At 45.9% G+C, this 17,377-nt stretch overlaps 1 protein-coding gene across 2 annotated transcripts in view; it reads left to right on the forward strand.

Annotated features, from left to right (window-relative positions):
• The window catches only part of PIK3AP1 (phosphoinositide-3-kinase adaptor protein 1), a 78,019-nt gene extending 62,225 nt beyond the window's left edge, over window positions 1-15,794 (forward strand). For both annotated transcript variants that reach the window (XM_034776389.1, XM_034776390.1), the window contains 8 exons: window positions 728-910; window positions 1,985-2,050; window positions 3,525-3,730; window positions 5,470-5,542; window positions 7,476-7,631; window positions 9,065-9,135; window positions 9,706-9,821; window positions 10,984-15,794. In XM_034776389.1, the coding sequence (XP_034632280.1) occupies window positions 728-910; window positions 1,985-2,050; window positions 3,525-3,730; window positions 5,470-5,542; window positions 7,476-7,631; window positions 9,065-9,135; window positions 9,706-9,821; window positions 10,984-11,038 (926 nt within the window). In that variant the 3' untranslated portion in view covers window positions 11,039-15,794. The remainder of the gene's footprint in view (window positions 1-727; window positions 911-1,984; window positions 2,051-3,524; window positions 3,731-5,469; window positions 5,543-7,475; window positions 7,632-9,064; window positions 9,136-9,705; window positions 9,822-10,983) is intronic.
• Window positions 15,795-17,377: the final 1,583 nt, after the last annotated feature.

Here is a 17,377-nt window from a genome sequence, read left to right on the forward strand (position 1 = left end):
ACTAACAAATTTATTAGAGCATAAGCTTTCGTGCATATATGTATCCGAAGAAGTGGGCTGTAGTCCACGAAAGCTTATGCTCTAATAAATTTGTTAGTCTCTAAGGTGCCACAAGTACTCCTGTTCTTCTTTTTGCGGATACAGACTAACACGGCTGTTACTCTGATTCCTATCAGAAGAGACTCATAGTCCTCTTGGCCAGTATTCGGCCTGGCAGCGGCCAGTGGCTGCAGCAGAGAAAGGAATAATGCTCCTCAGATAACACAACTTTTGGTCAGTTTCAGCAGCTGGTAAATATACTAACCCCGCTAAGATGCTGGCCTTTGAAACCCAGTGCTGTGATAGTTTCACTAGCACCTGGGATCCAGTAGATGGCAGATGATTAATGTAAGCAACAAACACTATTAACATCCCAAATTTATTACAGCCCTACAGCTTTTCACCACAGTCCTTCACGATCCAGGAAGGACAGGCACTGTTGAAAATACCCACACCAAACAAGGTGGTACCTACTTCAGGCACTTAACCCACTACCAGACATTGGTGACCAGATAAAGAACTGTTCTAGGCACTTAAAAACCACTGAAAACATTAGTGTGTCTATTTCCATTCAATTATGGCCAATGTCATCAGGCACAGTGTGCTGTGTGATTGATGAGAGCTACAGTGCAGATGTCAGCACAGCTTTGGGTGGCTTGGTGTCTCACTGACTTTAGTTGCTTTCTAGGCAGTAGCAAAGATGTGCCAGATTCAGAGGATGATCCCTACCAGCAGTGCGGTGAGGATGAACTTTACTACACTGTGGAGCAGGATGACTTCCCTCAGGAAATGGTCAACAGACCTCCAGTTCCTGTTCCGAGGCCTGACTCCAGCTCCCTTCATCAAGAGAAGGAGCTGTACATTTCCAAAGGTGAGTCCTGTACCAGAACCATCTGTGTTTCTGTGCCCAGCAGTACAGAGCAGAGCAGATACTGCATGGAGTACCTGTTGTAGAAGTGGGACAGCGATGGGCCCACCTCCCAGACCTTGATCAGAATCCTCGTCTGGCTTCCAAAATCCCCAGAGTTTAGATTATTCACCTCTAGGTTCTTGGTTCATTCCATAAGAGAGAGGCCTCCTATTGGGATCCAGATCTGGATTTCACCCTTCTTCCCTCTCCCAAAACACTGTGGTGTTTGCATCCTGAGGTCTTGGCTTGAGTGTAAGCAGTCGGACTGCAGGCTTCCAAAGCCAGGATCAGCTATGGTCTGCTCTGGACAGACCCAGTTTTGTTGGGAATTGCCTAAAGTTACAAGGTAGACAACGGCATGGCTGTTGTGCTGATAGGCAAATTCAGGCACAGAGACTATGTAAAGGTGTCACTGAATCCGTAGAGCTGGAAATAGAGCCTGGGAGTCCTGACTCCAGTCCCTTTCTCTAACTACTAGATAACACTCCCTACCATGAAGATAATTTTATTTCATTTCCTCTGAAAAGGTAAGACGAAATGTAAATGGCTTTGTCTACATAAGAACCATTGGTCTGACCCAGTACGGCCATACTTACGTAGACAAAACCATCCATTATGGCTGAAATTTTCAAAGCTACCTACGGGGCTTAGATGCACAATCTCCACTGAAATTAAAGCGAGTTGTGCAATTATCTTCTAGGCAGCTTTGGAACTCTCCATCATAATGTTTTGTATGAATACACACATTGCGATTCTTAAAAAACAATTTATAACCATATTCTGGAGCATCATCTAAAGGGGCATCCAGCAGCAGGCCTGACACTAAAACATCTCTGGAAAAGTGCATTCAGACCTGTGTTAGGAATGGATTGCATGGTTGAATTCTGTCCACGGGAAGGGTGTTTCTACCATGCTGTCCCTTGTCTTATTTTCTCCCTTGACTTCAGTGGCTTTGCTCGATTTCCTGTGTGTAACCTTACCATTTCTGTCCTGTCTGTGATGTGGTGAGGTGTCTAAGGAATACCTGTTTTATAGTATTTGCAGGGAAAGCTCACGAAAGACCTGGGAATCTGTATGTCTCTGCAGGGAAGATTAAGAAAGGTAAGTCAGGTGTCTGTTTCAGAGAACTTTCCAATAATGCAAGAGGAAAACTGGCAAACTAATTTAATGTGAATGAAGTGTGTGTATGTGCCAGTGAGCTGACCAGCTCCACTAGCGCTCGCATGACTCCTCACCCATCGGTCTTTTGGCTCCCTACAACAGAGTGCCAGAGAGGATCCTAGCTTTGTGACTGCAAGGCTAGCTATTTGCTTTGTTTATGGATTGTCACTGGGAGGTGGTTTATTCACCCCTCTATGCTGGTAATAGGAGTGGGGCTGTATTTGTCGCCAATGAGGCATGCCAGTACCGGTATGATTGTTTGTTGGGCCATACATCCTTAATTCATTTTGTTGCTTTTAGACTAACGTGCCATAAGACATTCAGGGGAGTGCCTTAAGACAGGGTGTGGTTTCCCGGTAGTTAACAACCAGCTTTATCAGTTGCCACTCACCACCTGACAGGAAGTGTCGGACTCAGGGGTCACTATCGCTGTTATAATCAGTGAAAATGAAGAAGTGTAAACAGAAAATAATCCAGCTTTTTCAGTTAAAAGTGAAGTTGGCCTGCCCAAAGTCGGGGAAGGATGCTCCATTTATAGAGCTGGTGTTTTCCTAGCAGCCAAACCCTGTATTCAGGGTTTGTCCCATTAGCTTTACAGTGTTCATTACATGATGCTGCTAGTGTTGTACCCAAACCTCAGGGATCTGACTCTGATAGGTACTGAGCCACCCACAATTTCCTGGATTTCAAAATCGGGGCCTTAATAGTCATACATGGCTCTGTCGTGGTGGCTTTTCATCAAGTGTTCTTAGAATGCTTTACAAAGAAGGTCAGTATACTTATTCCCATTTTATATATGGGGAAACCAAGGCAGAGAGGAAGTATCTTGTCCAGGTCACCTTAGTAGGCCAGTGGCAGAGCTGAGACTAAAACTCAGGTCAGAGTCTCAATCCAGTGGTGGATCCAGTAAACCACAGTATTGGAGATCTTCAGGCTGGCAGTGGCAGGTCTTTGCTTTTAGTGGTTGAGAAGCAGCTTATTCTAGTTACCTGGGTCACTGGGCTGGGTGTCAGGAGATCTGACTCTGCCACTGACCTGCTGGGAGACCTTGGGCAAGTCACTGCCCTGCTTTGTGCCTCACTTTCCCCTCATATCCTGTGTGCCATCTATTTAAACTCCCAGCCGCTAAGGACAAGGACAGTCTCTACTATGTGTTTGTAAACAAGGGCTCTTGATTTTGGCCAGGGCCTCTAAATTTTATGGGAATACCCACTAAATAGCTGCATGTCACAGAAAGCACCTGGGACAGGAGACCTAGGTTGTTGAAACCAGACACTGGCATGTCCTGATTTGTCTGTTAAGAATCTCTGCTCTACCCCTGCAGTAACATAATGGTGTGGGGCAGCTAATCTCTGTGTCCCTGAGTATAAAAAACAACCCCAAGCTCAGTACATGTTTAACTTTCTCTTTTCAGAGCCTGCAGTCAGGCTTGTCAGGGACCAGTCACAATCAAGCATATACGACCCATTCGCTGGGATGAAAACGCCAGGTCAGCGGCAGTTAATTACGCTACAGGAACAAGTCAAGATGGGGATACTCAATGTTGATGAAGCCGTGCTCCATTTTAAGGAGTGGCAACTGAACCAGAAGAAGAGATCGGAATCATTCCGGTTCCAACAGGTACAGGCGTCTACCACGGTTAAAAACACCTTCTTAGCTAGTTCAGGGGTGGTGAATTCCATTCTCTGCTTACAGAATAGGGACAATGCAGCCAGCATTACTAGTGTCTCTGAAATTGCCCCACCAGCAGGTCTCACCTCTGAGCTGTATTGGCTGTCCCTGTGGGGGTCCCCAGTCCTGCTCAGTCACTGGCCTCCCTTCTGAATTGGCCTAACGAGGGACCAGTGACTGTGGGGGTGACTTTTGTAATGTGGATCCCTGCTTACCAGGAATTGGACTGAGCCCCACCCAACTAAGATCAGGCCACCCCACACCCATCAGAAAGTTATGACTTTGTGCCTAATCCCTGGGGGGAGAGGGGGTAAGGGCTGAACCTCCCCTGGCACTTTGCAAGCCAGAATAAGAGAAGGCTTCCCCCACCTACGGTCTCCAGAGACTTCCTACTGATGACTCTCAGGGTGGTCAGGAGAACCTGCTTTTGGAAAAAGCACCTAACTTGTGACTAGTCCATGAGAGATTCATAGGGTTACTGTCACTCAGCAGTTTGTAGTTGGGGTCTGGAAATGAGCATCCAAGTCTTAATTTTTCATATTCCAGCCATAGCGGCATTCCCACCTTAAATGTGACGCCAGCTCCTAGCATAGCCTCTCGTTCACACTGCAACAGAGCCAGCCTTGGCGTCTGCGAGAGTGCTGTGGGGGGGCTGATGGAAATTGAGACTCCTGTAGGTGCTGGCAGGACAAAAGCAAGCCACTTCCTCCACCTCATTCTCGCCCAGAGGTGGTCTTCTTTATCCAGAGGGCCTCATGAGAACCCCTCACTTCTCCCTAGATTAAAGGCCTGTTGGGGGCAGGTTCTGTGCCTGCAGCCATTGTTCCAGCAGATGTTTGCTGGGATGTTCTTTGGAGACAAGAACAGCTCTTAAGAGTCAAGTCTGCCTCCTTCCACCCTGTTATCCTCTCTCCCAGGGGTGGAGCACAGTTGCTGCTCTGGTTTTAAACTCGACTCAGTTGCCTAGTGGGTGCAACTGCTGTGTCTCCACTTGTATAGAGTTGCCTCCTTTTTAAGGCTGTGTCATCTGAAACTGTCCTCTCTCCACACTGCAACACTCGCATCCCCATAAGACAGCATCGTCACCAGGCACTGTCATGCTGTGGGGATGTCTCCTTAGCCCCACCTGTGTTTCTGGACTGCAGTTCCCCCCTTGTTTCAGCAGGGAGGTTTTGAATTCCACCGGGACCGAGCCTCAGAAATTGGGATATGTGGCAGCCCGCTCCCCTCCTGCACTCACCATCTCCTGCTTGCCCCATGGAAATGGCTGGTGGTGACGTCAGGTGGGCAGTGAGCAGCAGCACAAATCCTCTTTCTGTGCTAGTGTCCATAAAAGGGGGAATAGAAACACAGGAAATCGGGGTATATAAGATCAACAGAATCCTCTCCAGACAGAATGTTCTCTAGATCTTTTCCACAAGATATTGGTGTGTCTCTGAGCCTGATTCGGAACATATGCCACGAGCATCTTCAAATCGCTTGGTTCCTGAAAAGCCATGCGCACACTATGTGGATTTCTCCCGGGAATAGATTAAAACCCAGTCGCACAGATTGAACTCCAGACAGATTTTGTTGCCGGTGATGCAGCTTGGAGACAGATTTAGCCTAAGTACATTCTTGGTGCCATCATAAAACTGCATGTGTTCATTTATCCCAAGCACTGAAAAGAATGTATTGTGACGTTCTAGGAAAATCTGAAACGGCTACGAGACAGCATCACCCGGAGGCAAATTGAGAAGCAAAAAACGGGAAAACGTTCAGGTAACAAACTTACTCAAACTCTCTCTCCAGTAACGAAGCTACTAATGGGGTCACTTGCAGAGTGTCTGCCAATCCTGCACTCATCTGCGTGGGCTTTGTAGGCTGGAACTTGTCTGCATGTATTTTATTAACTCTGTGTAATATATTAATATACTCATCTGTGTGTAATATATACACATAAAATACACATCTGTATGATATATCAGCAGTTAAAACATGGGCAAACTACTTAACTGCCTGTGCCTCAGTTTCCCTGTCTGTAAATGAGGATGCTACCCATCTCCAGGGGTGAGTCTTAGGCCATGAATGGAAGCCCCTGGAGATCCAGGAATCAAAGGCTGTACTGAAGGGCCAAGCACCTGGTCCTGTAACTGTTTCCTGATACAAGAGATCTTGGGGGCAGGAGAGATCATACTATGCACTGGTGGAACTAGCTGCCCTGGAAGCTACAAGCCTTCTAAAGATTGAGCATTCAGAGCCCATTCCTTCCCCTTCATGTAGGCCCCTTAGTCCTGTGGATGAGGAGCTCTGTGCTGGTCTGCCCAAGGTTCTGGACAGTTACGCTGGTGTGGAAGGATCTGCAGGGTCCCTGAAAGAGCTCTGCCTGGCTGCTGACACTGCCTGCCCCCATAGACCTTCTGGAGAAATGCTGCCCCTACAAGAGGCTGCTACAATCACATGTCTGGAGCTGCCAGGGGAGTGTGGGGAAGAATGGGGATGGGGCAGCAAAGTGCCCCTGGGCTGAAGACTCTGTTCCAGAGCTGGTAGCCCTCTGTTGCCCCTTCCAAGATGTCTGCAGCTGACTCGGATGGCTGCAGAGACCCACCCCAGCTCAGTGGGGCTGGGGAAGGCTTTGCGCTCTTGGGGCCTTGCTCATGTCTTACTAAGAAGTAGGGCTGCTGCTGGTGAGGTGTAAGAGGGGGATCTCTTCTCCCACAGCTTCAGTTAGGTGGTGCCTAAACCCCCTAGCCTCCAGGTTAGTGCAATACATTGACCACTTCCTCCTTAGACTCAGGCTGTCCTAGTGCTCAGCAACCTCCCACCCTGCAGGCTTCCTCATTCTGAGGTTGGGCCACACAGCTCCTTGGCAGCATGGTTCCCCCTTGGCTTGAGTGAGGGAAAGGTTTGGGTCAGCGCCTGGGCTGCCCTGTGTGATCTTACTGGATCTGGACTCTTGGATCTTCTGTCTGTTCCATTTTGGAGACCAGGAAGGCCAACTATGGTGAAAAGTTGATTCTGACAGGTTGTCTGACAGGCAGGAGTGGAGCTGAAGTAGTAGACGCATGTACACGGCCCATAGCCTCTAGCCTCCCCACCCCTCACCGTTCCTGTTGTGCTTCTCGTGGGCTAAGAGCTTTACAAGTGCTGACTCCTTCATCTCCTCAGCTCTTCCTGTCTGCAGCAACGACATCATGTCCCTGAGCAGAGCGATTTACTGACTCGCCCAGGGGCACCCAGCAAGTTAGTGGCAGTCGGGAATAGGGCATGAGAACCTTAACATCAACCCTTCGGCTGCTCTACCTACTGCCACAGCTGGGCAAGAGAACTGGAGGAGCCAAGTGTTAACTGAGTCATTCCAATGGGTGCATTTCTTTTGTTCATAGAGAATAGTAACGCTAAATGTTGCTCCAGCCCAGAGGTGGTTGTGTCTACTAATCATCAATGGGGATGCTCCTGTGGATAAGTGTCCTCTGTTTGCACTAAACCAGATTAATATGACTCAGTCCTGTGACCTTCCCTTTGCAAGCAGTAGCAGTGTGGTCGATCCGCCCAGTCCATCTGAATGTTGATGGAAATTGAGCAATGGAAGCAAAGCCCCTGTGGGAATCAGTGCTTGAGTAATTCATGTTTAATCCTCTGTTTCAAGTATAAGTAGCCTGTAGTACCTGAGATAGGCTGCCACTGACTTGTTCATGGCTATTTTCCTTTCTAGACTTGGAAATCACGGTGCCTATACGACCGTCTCACAATGCTCCCGGGAAACTGGAATGTGGCATTTATGAATTTGGCCCCAGGAAAACTGTTTTCCCACCAAGAAAGGAGATAAAGCGAGGAGAGTGGAAAACAGAAAGCACCTCTAGCACTGCAAGTAAGCAAGCCATGCATCTCAGGCATCCCATACAGGAAAGCTGGCCTGAAATCATCTCCTCTGCCTGCCTTTGGAATCAGCAGGAGCAAAGTTAGCCCTCAGAACTCTCAAAGGCAAACACTGCAGCATTAGCCCCGGAATGCGTCAGTCTGATCCTACTCCCATTGAAGTCAAAAACACACCTCCCAGTGACTTCAGTAGCAGCTGCTTTAAATAGGAAGGAAATTGACCCCTGGCTACAATCCCCAATTTCCCAGCATGCAGTGCACCAACTTGATTTGCAGAGCCTAGGAACACTGCATGCAGGGAACTGAACACCCAGGAGTCTCTATGGGCGATTCCCTTTGCTATTATAGATAAGGGTTCACGCTTTCAGAAGTGATAGCCAATGGAACTTGGGCTCCTCAGTGACTCAGACACGCTTGAATATATTATTGAAGTTTGCTTGTAATCTGCTCCATTTCATGCAAATGATGCATGTAGCTCCTGATTTTCACTGCAGGCTGAGTAACTCTGATAGAAATCAGTAGGGGTTATTCGCTGCCTGGGAAGGCAGAACTGGGCCCCAGCAGGTTGCCACTGTCGCCTTGGCTGGGTATGTTTGGCACATCTCTGGGGTGGAGGCCAACTGGGGTGGGCTGGCCAATGACTCGTGTATAGATCATTATACGAGATGGGAGTTAGGCAGGGTACCAATTTTATAGGGGTTCCTCCAACCTAGCTACCACCTACCCCAGCACAATCTGGCTGTGGTCCTGGTTCCTCGAAGAGTGGGCTGGCTCTCCCAGAACTGTGTTGGGAGGGAGGGTGGGGATCTCTGAAGGTGCCATCCATTCATACCAGCTGGGCCTGGGCAGCTCTCCAAAAGCTGGAAGTTCCTCCTGTGGCAAATGGACTAGCCCTGGCTCCAGTGCCATTATGTTTAAATGTGGGGGCTCTGGGGACCTCTAAACACCCCATTTGGTTTAAAAAAGATTCTTGAGCTTTCTAATCTTGTAGCGTATTATGCCAATACTGCATAGACATCTAGATACTGCTACGTCAGTGTAACTAATGGAACTGCCATGGGAGTGTCAATTTAAATACGCATGAAAATAAGGTGTGTATCCAATGTGAAAATAAGCCAGTGTCAGAGTCACAAACTTTCAATGAAATAGGGTGTTGAAAACCCCAGTGCAGGGCTTTGCGTGAGAAACTTGCTAAGAACAAAGTGAGGTAAATGAGCCCGATTTTGCTGCCCAAGCTGAGTGAAATGCAAATGATTGCGAGTGGAGGGCTGAAGGAAGCATTAAAATGTAAGTGAGTTTATTAAAATGAGTGTTAAGTAATAGGCATTAAGAGGTAAATAGGAGCTCAGAATGACTTCTGTGTTGCTAGTATCTCTAGAAATTGACAAGATTTAATGATGCGCTTGTCTCTTGTCTTCTAACTAGGTAGTGCCAGTAACCGATCGAGTACTCGAAGTACATTGAGTGTCAGTAGTGGGATGGAAGGTGACAACGAGGTAAGCCTTCATCTTTATTCTATGCTGTCTGTTTGCTTCATGACAAACCTGGGTCTGGTTTTTGCATTAGTTTTTAAATGGCTTCTTAAATATTTCCCTTGAAAATGCATGAATGGCAAAAAAGCCAAATGCTTTAAATCAAACAAAACCCACTTCTGCTGTGAAATATACGAGAAACAAATGACTTTAAAATGTGGTTGCTAAAGATCCTCCTCACAGCTCTATGCATGTAACCCTGTAGCCCAATTCTTCCCCTTCTGTCTTGCCCTCATGTCTATAGTCTATTTGCAATCTCTCTGAGGCAGGAGCCTTTCCTAATGATCTGTTCCACAAGGCCCCTAGCACACCTCCTGGGCAGGATATTATTCATAGTTCATCTAACTGTATTCTTGGTCATATTGTAAGTGGATCTTCATACACTGACTTATCCAGCCAAGAGGTTATGCTCCCATAATGACACTGAAGGAAATATGCTTATTTGAGGGAGAGCCTTTCGAGGATCTGAGATACTAGTGTATTATGGATGTTTTGGCAAAACTTCACTCCCCCTTCTGTCTTTCCTTTTTGTAGGATAATGAAATCCTGGAAGCTACCAGAAGCCGCAGCCCAATACCCCAGCAAGTGGAGAGGTTTCCCCTCACGCTACCTGAAAGGCCTCCGAGAATACCTCCCAGAGGTGCAAGCAGGTAAAGCATGTAATTTGAGCTTGAACACAAGTGTCTGAGGGGTTGGTGTTTGTAGCACAATGCAAACAGCTAGAAAGCTGCAGATGTAATGCATCCCTTTCACCAGAATGACAAGGCTGTTAACAAAATAAACAAATCTTGTGTAAATTCTGGAATCCATTTTACACTCACATAGTACTTAGTGGAATTAATTTTCCTGGTTAGTAATCTGACTGGCAATCCTATTAGTACGGCTTACATGCTAAAAGGTACTGTGTTACTGGAACATGGCGTTTGCCATGCTGAATTAGATTGATCCATCTAATCCAGTATCATGCCTTTGGCAGAGGTTCAATACATGATCCTTTGGAGAAGAACCCCTCACAATACACCCACAGGCAATGCTGTATATGGGGGGAACTCCCTCCCACTGGGCAATCTGTTTTTACACTCGGAAGTAGATTTGTTTACCTTTAGGACTTTTCTCAGCCTTAAAGCTGCACTAGCTTAACTAAAGGTGTGTTTTAATATTGCTGCAAACCCAGTTAAAACAAAATCCCTTTAATTAAACCAGTGCCACTCTGTGTAATCCAGGCTTTAGAATCCTAGCTTGTATAACTACAGAGGTTAATAAACTTCTCCAGCTGTTACAATAAGTCCAGATACAGTTGTCAGCCATGTCCAGAAGTAGTGAATTCCATGTTTCCTTGGCTCTTGCAACTGTATAACTAAACCCCCTAAAGCAGGTGTGAATCAGCTTTTGAAGCTTGCAGCTACCGGCCATATCCCTCCCCTTTCTCTCATTCTCAGAGCCTCAGAAGAAAGATTCTGCAAGTTCAGAGTGTTAGTATAACACAGAATTCTACAAACATTAAATCTTCCAACAGCCCTATGAGGCAGGCAGCTACTATACTGTTGTAGCCATTTATAGATGGAAGAACCAAGACAGAGAGGTTAAAGTGATTTGTCCAGCATTACACAGGACTCTTGGGTTCTATTCCCATCTCCGTTGATGAAATACTGATTGCCAGTTCCTGCTCACCTTCTTATGTAAACTTAAATGCATAAGACTCTGCCCTTCTTATGCAAACTTAAATATCAAGTACATTTCATTCTTACACTAAATAGAATGTTGTTACAAACCCGTTCTCTGTTTCTTATATGCTTCTGTGTCTTGTTGCAGGCCTGTAAGCAGCGAAAACTTTTTTCCTCCACCTGTGCCCCCACGAGGTCGCTGAATCCTGAGATCATTGGAATATGGGATATTTTAGTGTGTATGTGTACAGATATATATATATACAGACATTTTAAAGGATCTTTTTTACTATTTATAGATGGAAGCCAGATGATTTCCCCCTCCCTGCCCCTCAGCTCTGGTGCATTTTGTAGTAACATTTCACTGAGAAATCTCCCAGCCTTTTGTGACTTTTTTTTTCTTGGAGTGTCTTGGGACTTCTAGATTTTAAGGAAAAACTATCCAAGGTGGCAAAGAGAATTTGGATGAGTCTTCTGACTGTCTTACACCTCATATGGGGTTACGCCTCCCACCAAGAACATGCTGTCCTCATTGGAATCCTACACTCTGAGAGTTGTAAAAACAACTAAAGAGAGTCACTGGAAAATGTAAAAAAAATATATATATTTTTTAAAAGCTCCTTTCAGAGTCTGTCTTCAAAGAATGCTCATCACGAGCTGCATCAGAAGAGTGGATCTCAGTAGTTTGGTGGTGTAACATTTGGACACTGGCTCGTTCCCACCAAATCTCCTGTAACGGATCTTCCTTTAATAGTTATTGGACATGATGGTTTTGCAAAAAGGGCTTTGTGAAGACTTCCATATTCAAGCAAAAGTCGTTTTTATACAGCCCTTTTCTCTGCCCACCCCATTGTCTTTGGATGGGGAAAGACACTAGCGAGGTGCTATATACACTGCATTGGATGCAAGACTCCCTAACAGCTGGTGAGGGAATTGCTCTGTCACATGAAACAGCTCTATATAGATGCTTTCTAGGGGCCTTGTTACTTTAAATCCAAATAGCTGACCTCTTGTATTAGGGGAAGAAATTTTTAGCAGTCCTTTGACCTTCCCCCTTCCCTGTACACATTTGAGTATCATATCTGTGTTAAGGCTGTTTATGCTTTGTAATAGCGTGTGTTGATAAGGTGTATGTATTTTGTGGCTCAAATATGGATTTAATTGTTGCTTACTTCACTGGGCACAGACATCCCGTTCAGTGGTTGGGTTTTGTTTGCCCTAAGCATCCTGTTTAGCAAAACTGCACCTACAGCAGCTGTGTCCAACCAAATCCACCTGAGGGCTGTGTGTTTTCAAAAACATCAAAGGGCTTCTTAGTTCTGCTCCCCCTTGTGCCACTCAGATGGCACAAGGAGCAAAAACCATTGCTAAGTCCTCATCACAGAGAGTTGGGGTAGCTGGCTTTCAGGCCTGGGGTGAGGAGAACATGGAACTCCAGCAATCCTTGGCTGACATGGCTCACAGGAGACCTTTGATGGCTGGCACAAGTTAGAGGCTACTCTGCCCCTGCCCAGGGTAGAGAATTGGGTAACAATAACTTGTTGGTTCTCAGCTTCTCTTTTCCCTTCCCTCCCTGTGGTAGCTGTGTGGGGGAGAGGAGCCATCCCTTTTTAGCTGAACCCAGCCCTCTAGGCTCAGAGAGAGCTCAGGTAAGCAGCCGACAGAGCAACCAGAGTTGCAGCTCCCCATCCCTTGCAATACAGCAAGTGGCCAGTGGAGGGAGTTGCTGAAGAAGTAATCCACGGGGTGTCCCCTACTGTTGCTTTGTAGAGATGTGGGTCATTCAAACAGTTCAGGGTGGCACTTGTGAAACGCATCTTCAGTTCACAATCAAGTGCAAACTCTCTTTTCAATGCAGCTCTATGTGGCTCAGAAGCTCGTCCCTTCCACCAACAGAAGCTGCTCCAATAAACAATATTACCTCACCCTCCTCATCTCTCTCATATCCTGCGTCCCACAAGGCTACAATGACACTGCAAGCAAGCACCATGGGTGCTCCTTTAAAAGTACATGAGTGTTCTCCTCCACTAACCAGGTGTTACTCAGAACACTACAGGCTCTGAATGCTGGCTTGCCGTAGCTTGCTGGTGACTCGCTTTAGTCGGGGGGAAGGGTTGAGATCCAGAGAGCAGGAGTTGGGTTTGTGTCCCTTTCCCTAGCGGGCGCAGTCCCCAGCACTTTTCCATTGAACTGAAAAAAGTTTCTTCACCTAATCGAGGAGAAAATGAAACTGCAAATGAAAGGAATGAGTTAAAGGAAATAAAACTGAAGAGGAGAGTTAATTCAGGGGCCAAATCCTGTTCAGTGCTCACTTCTGTTTTACTTTGCACACATCTTGGTGGGTTCTGCCCTTCGGTTTAGCCCTGTGCAACCAGCAGCTCATGGGCCCCTTTGCCTCTGTAGCTCTCTCGTGCGCTGCCCGTAAGGTCAGTTCTGTGCTGCAGCATTGCAGGAATTAACTGCTTTCCTATCTCCCAGGGTATAAGAACTGAGGAATGTGGGGCAGAAGGAAAAGAGCAAAGCATGAAGATGCCCCTCTCCCAATTTCAGAACATTTCCTTTCCAGATAAACCCGTAGCCAGTGTATGTTAAACTTGCAGTGGTTCTCAAAATGTGGGTTGGAACCCCCTTTTAATGGAGTCGCCAGAGTTGGCTTAGACTTGCTGGGGTCTGGGGCTGAAGCCCTAGACCCACCACCTGGGCCCAAAGCCCGAGGGCTTCAGCCCTGGGTGGTGGGGCTCAGGTTACGGGCCCCCTGCCTGCTCCTGAAGCCCTTGGGTGGCTTGGGTAAGGTCAGGCTTCAGTCCCCCTGTCTGCTGGGGTCATGTAGTAATTTTTGTTGTCAGAAGGGGGTCGGGGTGCAATGAAGTTTGAGAACCCCTGTGTTAAAGCAGGCATGCAGGCGGGGGGCAAGGGGGAGTGACTGCCTGCCCTCTGTCCATTCAACCCTGGGTAACTCTGACTCTGCACCACTAGAGGAGACTGTCACACATAGGGTGACCAGATGTCCTGATTTTATAGGGACAGTCCCGATTTTGGAGTCTTTTTCTTATATAAGCTCCTATTACCCCCCCAAACCCGTCCCAATTTTTCACACTTGCTGTCTGGTCACCCTAGTCACACAGGTTTCCTCTAATGTGAGTTTGGTCAGAGGGACATGTTCTGGTGGCATATCTGTGGTGGAATTTCACTGGATTGATTAAGACTTTACGGTTGGGCTCAGCAGTGAGCTGCGCCTCCCTTGTTTCAGTTGCTTAACTGGCATCTAAAAACAACCCTCACATCTCTGCCCAGCCAGCCTCCCTCTTTTGCTGCTCAGAACTTCCCTCATGCCAAACTGTCCATTTAAACAAGTGTCCGTTGCGTTCTTCTGTACTTTCCAAAGCCTATTGTGCACTATGCTGCTTTGAGAGAGACCACAGCTGGGAAGTGGCATCAAGGTTCATTACAAACATGGTCTGTTCAGGCCCCACTTACACTCTAAGGAAACACATGTCACCCTACAGTCTAGTGCAGGTGTGCCGCTATGTCGCTAGAGCCAAATGCAGCCCCTGGTAATATTCTCCCTGTAACTCTGCCCTTGGGAGGACAAAGCAGATCAGCTGCAGGTCTGTATGCCTGGCAGTCTAGAACAAGGAACTGTTTTTAGTATATCAAGAAAAGCAGAGCAGAAGATATCATGGCTTCATATGCTTGATTCATGTCAACATGGGAATTGGGCATGGCTTTCAAACCCCGGGCAAGCTGGGGTGTCTTAAAACCTGAGCACACCTTATTGGATGCGAGATTTGGCCCTCAGTTCGCCCTGACTAGTTTGCAGCTGGTCATTAAAAACTATTTAGGGCTCAGTGCTTTAACAGTCTTCTTTCATCTTTAGGCTCTTGTGTTGGATGAACATATAATGCATATTGTCTCTGCCTAAGCAACAAAGTGTGCTGAAATAGTAGGAAAAGAGAGGAAGAAGAAATGCTTTGTAATTAAGTTTGTAATTGAAGCATTAAAAAAAAGTTCCTGTTTTAAGATGAAAGCCCAGGGAGACCACTGGTAATGGTCTTTCACCTCCAAAACACTGATTCAAGTGAGGCTGGGTCAGCAGTGACCATGTGATGGCTGGTCAGTGAAATGCATTTGCTCTCAGTCCAGTGTGCATACAAAACCCACCAGAGCAGATGAGACTACCTTGCCCTGTTATTCAGTTCTAAGTCTGTCTGCCAACAAACTGTGGAGACTGAACTCTCCGCTCGTTCTCAAGAGGCAGGCAGTCCAAATCTGGACTGGGATGCACTGACTGAGTGATGTGGGGGATCTTGAGTTTCTTCAGCCCAAGCTCTATCTTTCTCCAACACCCTGTTTTGAAAAAGTAAACATAAAGCTGTTCGGACAGAAATGTTTGTCAAAAACCGCTCAACGGGCCCAATCCTGATTCTACTGATGTCAGTGGAAGATTTAGCCCAGGGACTTCAGTGGATGCAGGCTCATCCCCCATGAGCTCTGCCCATCTTATGAAAGTTTGAAGCAAAACATAGTTTGCTACAGTTCTGAAGAGAACATAAAATCAACGCTTAAGGCTGCAATGAGAAAAGATCAGACTGTGGCTTTTGCCAGTTGCACAAAAATGGGGGAAGTAACTGTAATCAGCCCTAATCAATCCATATAACATAAAGTATGAAGAATCTTTCATGTTCAGTTGACTTTTTCTAAGATCTGAATGTGTGTATTTATTTATTTTTTGGCATTGTGCAATATTTGGTGACAAGTGGATGATGTATGCTGTTTGCCTTTTGGGAAAGGTATGTTATCGCTAGCTTATGAAAATTGCTTTTATATGCCTTCTGTTTATTATTTGATCAACTGATGCTTAATGCTGTGTTTTTTACTTCTAACTGTAACTTGTTTGGGATATTTTTAAAAATATGTCTAAATTTTGCAGAATAAACTTCCAATTACTGACAATATAAACTTACCAGTCTCTTCAGTTTGAGTACAACCTTAACTCAGTCTTCATAACTGCATGCATACCACACAGGCATAATTTTGGCACTCAAATTGTGCACGTACACCAGGATGTTTGCATACTTCACATGTAGATTGGGATGTTTGTGACCTACTACATGTTTGCACAACATACTCTTGATGATTCGGTCAAAATTTTTTACATTCTTCTGCAGCAGAAAATTAGCTCAATGGCAAATTTTACTCAAATAATTTAAATGTACAAAAATCATTTTACTGATTAAAATGGAGGTTATTTTTTTATAAATGTGCTTCAGTCAAGTCACATTTTACTGCCATATTTTATGTGCAACGAACATACTTTTTCTGGATTTCCATTATCTTGGAATGTAATTTTGCTGAGTCAGGCTCACCTCCTGATTCTCTCATACTTAATCGGGCACTACTGTTCAGATTTCCAATACTGTAGAAACATGTGAAGTGATACTGCAACTTTTTCCATGGTATTTTTCAATGGCAAGAAAACATTGGCTTGTCGTTAGGTTTTCTAAAATGCTCCCAGAAATATTGGGTGTAGAATATCTGTCAGTATCTGTAAAGGCTGATGTGACTTTTAGTGCTTATGAAAGTGTGTAGTAGCAGGAGGGACACATGCATGTTTCTTCCAAAGCATATGAACCCTGCATTCCCCCTGTTCAAGTCCTGGCTTCCAGATAGCTTTTCTAATGTGCACCTCAATCTCAACCTCCATTCATGACACCCTTCTATTTCAGTGCTGGGCCCTCACAGTCATACTCTGGAGCACTCTCCACTGTTTCAGAACTCTGCCCTCTAAGACTGCCAAATTACTTAGCACCTCAAATGTACACAATGGCTTTAACTCAGATTGCCTTGAACAGCTTGAACTGATGTTGCTAATGCAGCCCAGGGTCAAACCCTTCCCTCAGGGGGATGCCCCTATTTTGGCTGCGGAATTTGCCTCAGAATCCATCCCTTGTTGCAAAATTGAAGCTTAGATTCTGGAGCACTTGTTAATGAGCTATCAGGGCTCTCACTACTCCACCCCAGCCCTGAAGAGCCAGACCAAAGCATTTGGGCCACGTACAGAAGGTTTTTATCACCTGCATCTGAGTTTCAGTGATAATTTGGAAGAGAGAGCTACATTATAGTTTGTGTGCTGGCTCTTACTGTTTGGCGAGTATTGGATGGAAAAAGTGAAACAAAGATCAACGTGTGTTCTCCCACCACCAATTGAGGAGGCGGAGTTGTGGGCAAAATACTTTAACTGGGTCTCAATGTGATTAGGTTAAAGTGCTGTTTGCACATTGCATCGGAAGGAGCATATGGTGCACAGACAGGATGGAGTCTTGCATACCTGGCTTTGTCATTCTTTGGAACCCCACTGTTCCCTAGCTCTTGAGCTGCACTGAGTCTGTGATGGTAGCAGGTAATCCCTGGAAATTAAGGTTTTGCTTCTTGAAAGAGAAAATGTTCATGTTTAGTTGCCAGTGCTTATGGCCACCACTTTGCAGCACTTTAAGTGGTAATTTTTAACTACTAGATTTTCATTTTTATGTGCCAGCAAAACA

Source organism: Trachemys scripta, chromosome 7 (genome assembly GCF_013100865.1).
Source record: "Trachemys scripta elegans isolate TJP31775 chromosome 7, CAS_Tse_1.0, whole genome shotgun sequence".
NCBI classification, from domain to species: Eukaryota; Metazoa; Chordata; order Testudines; family Emydidae; genus Trachemys; species Trachemys scripta.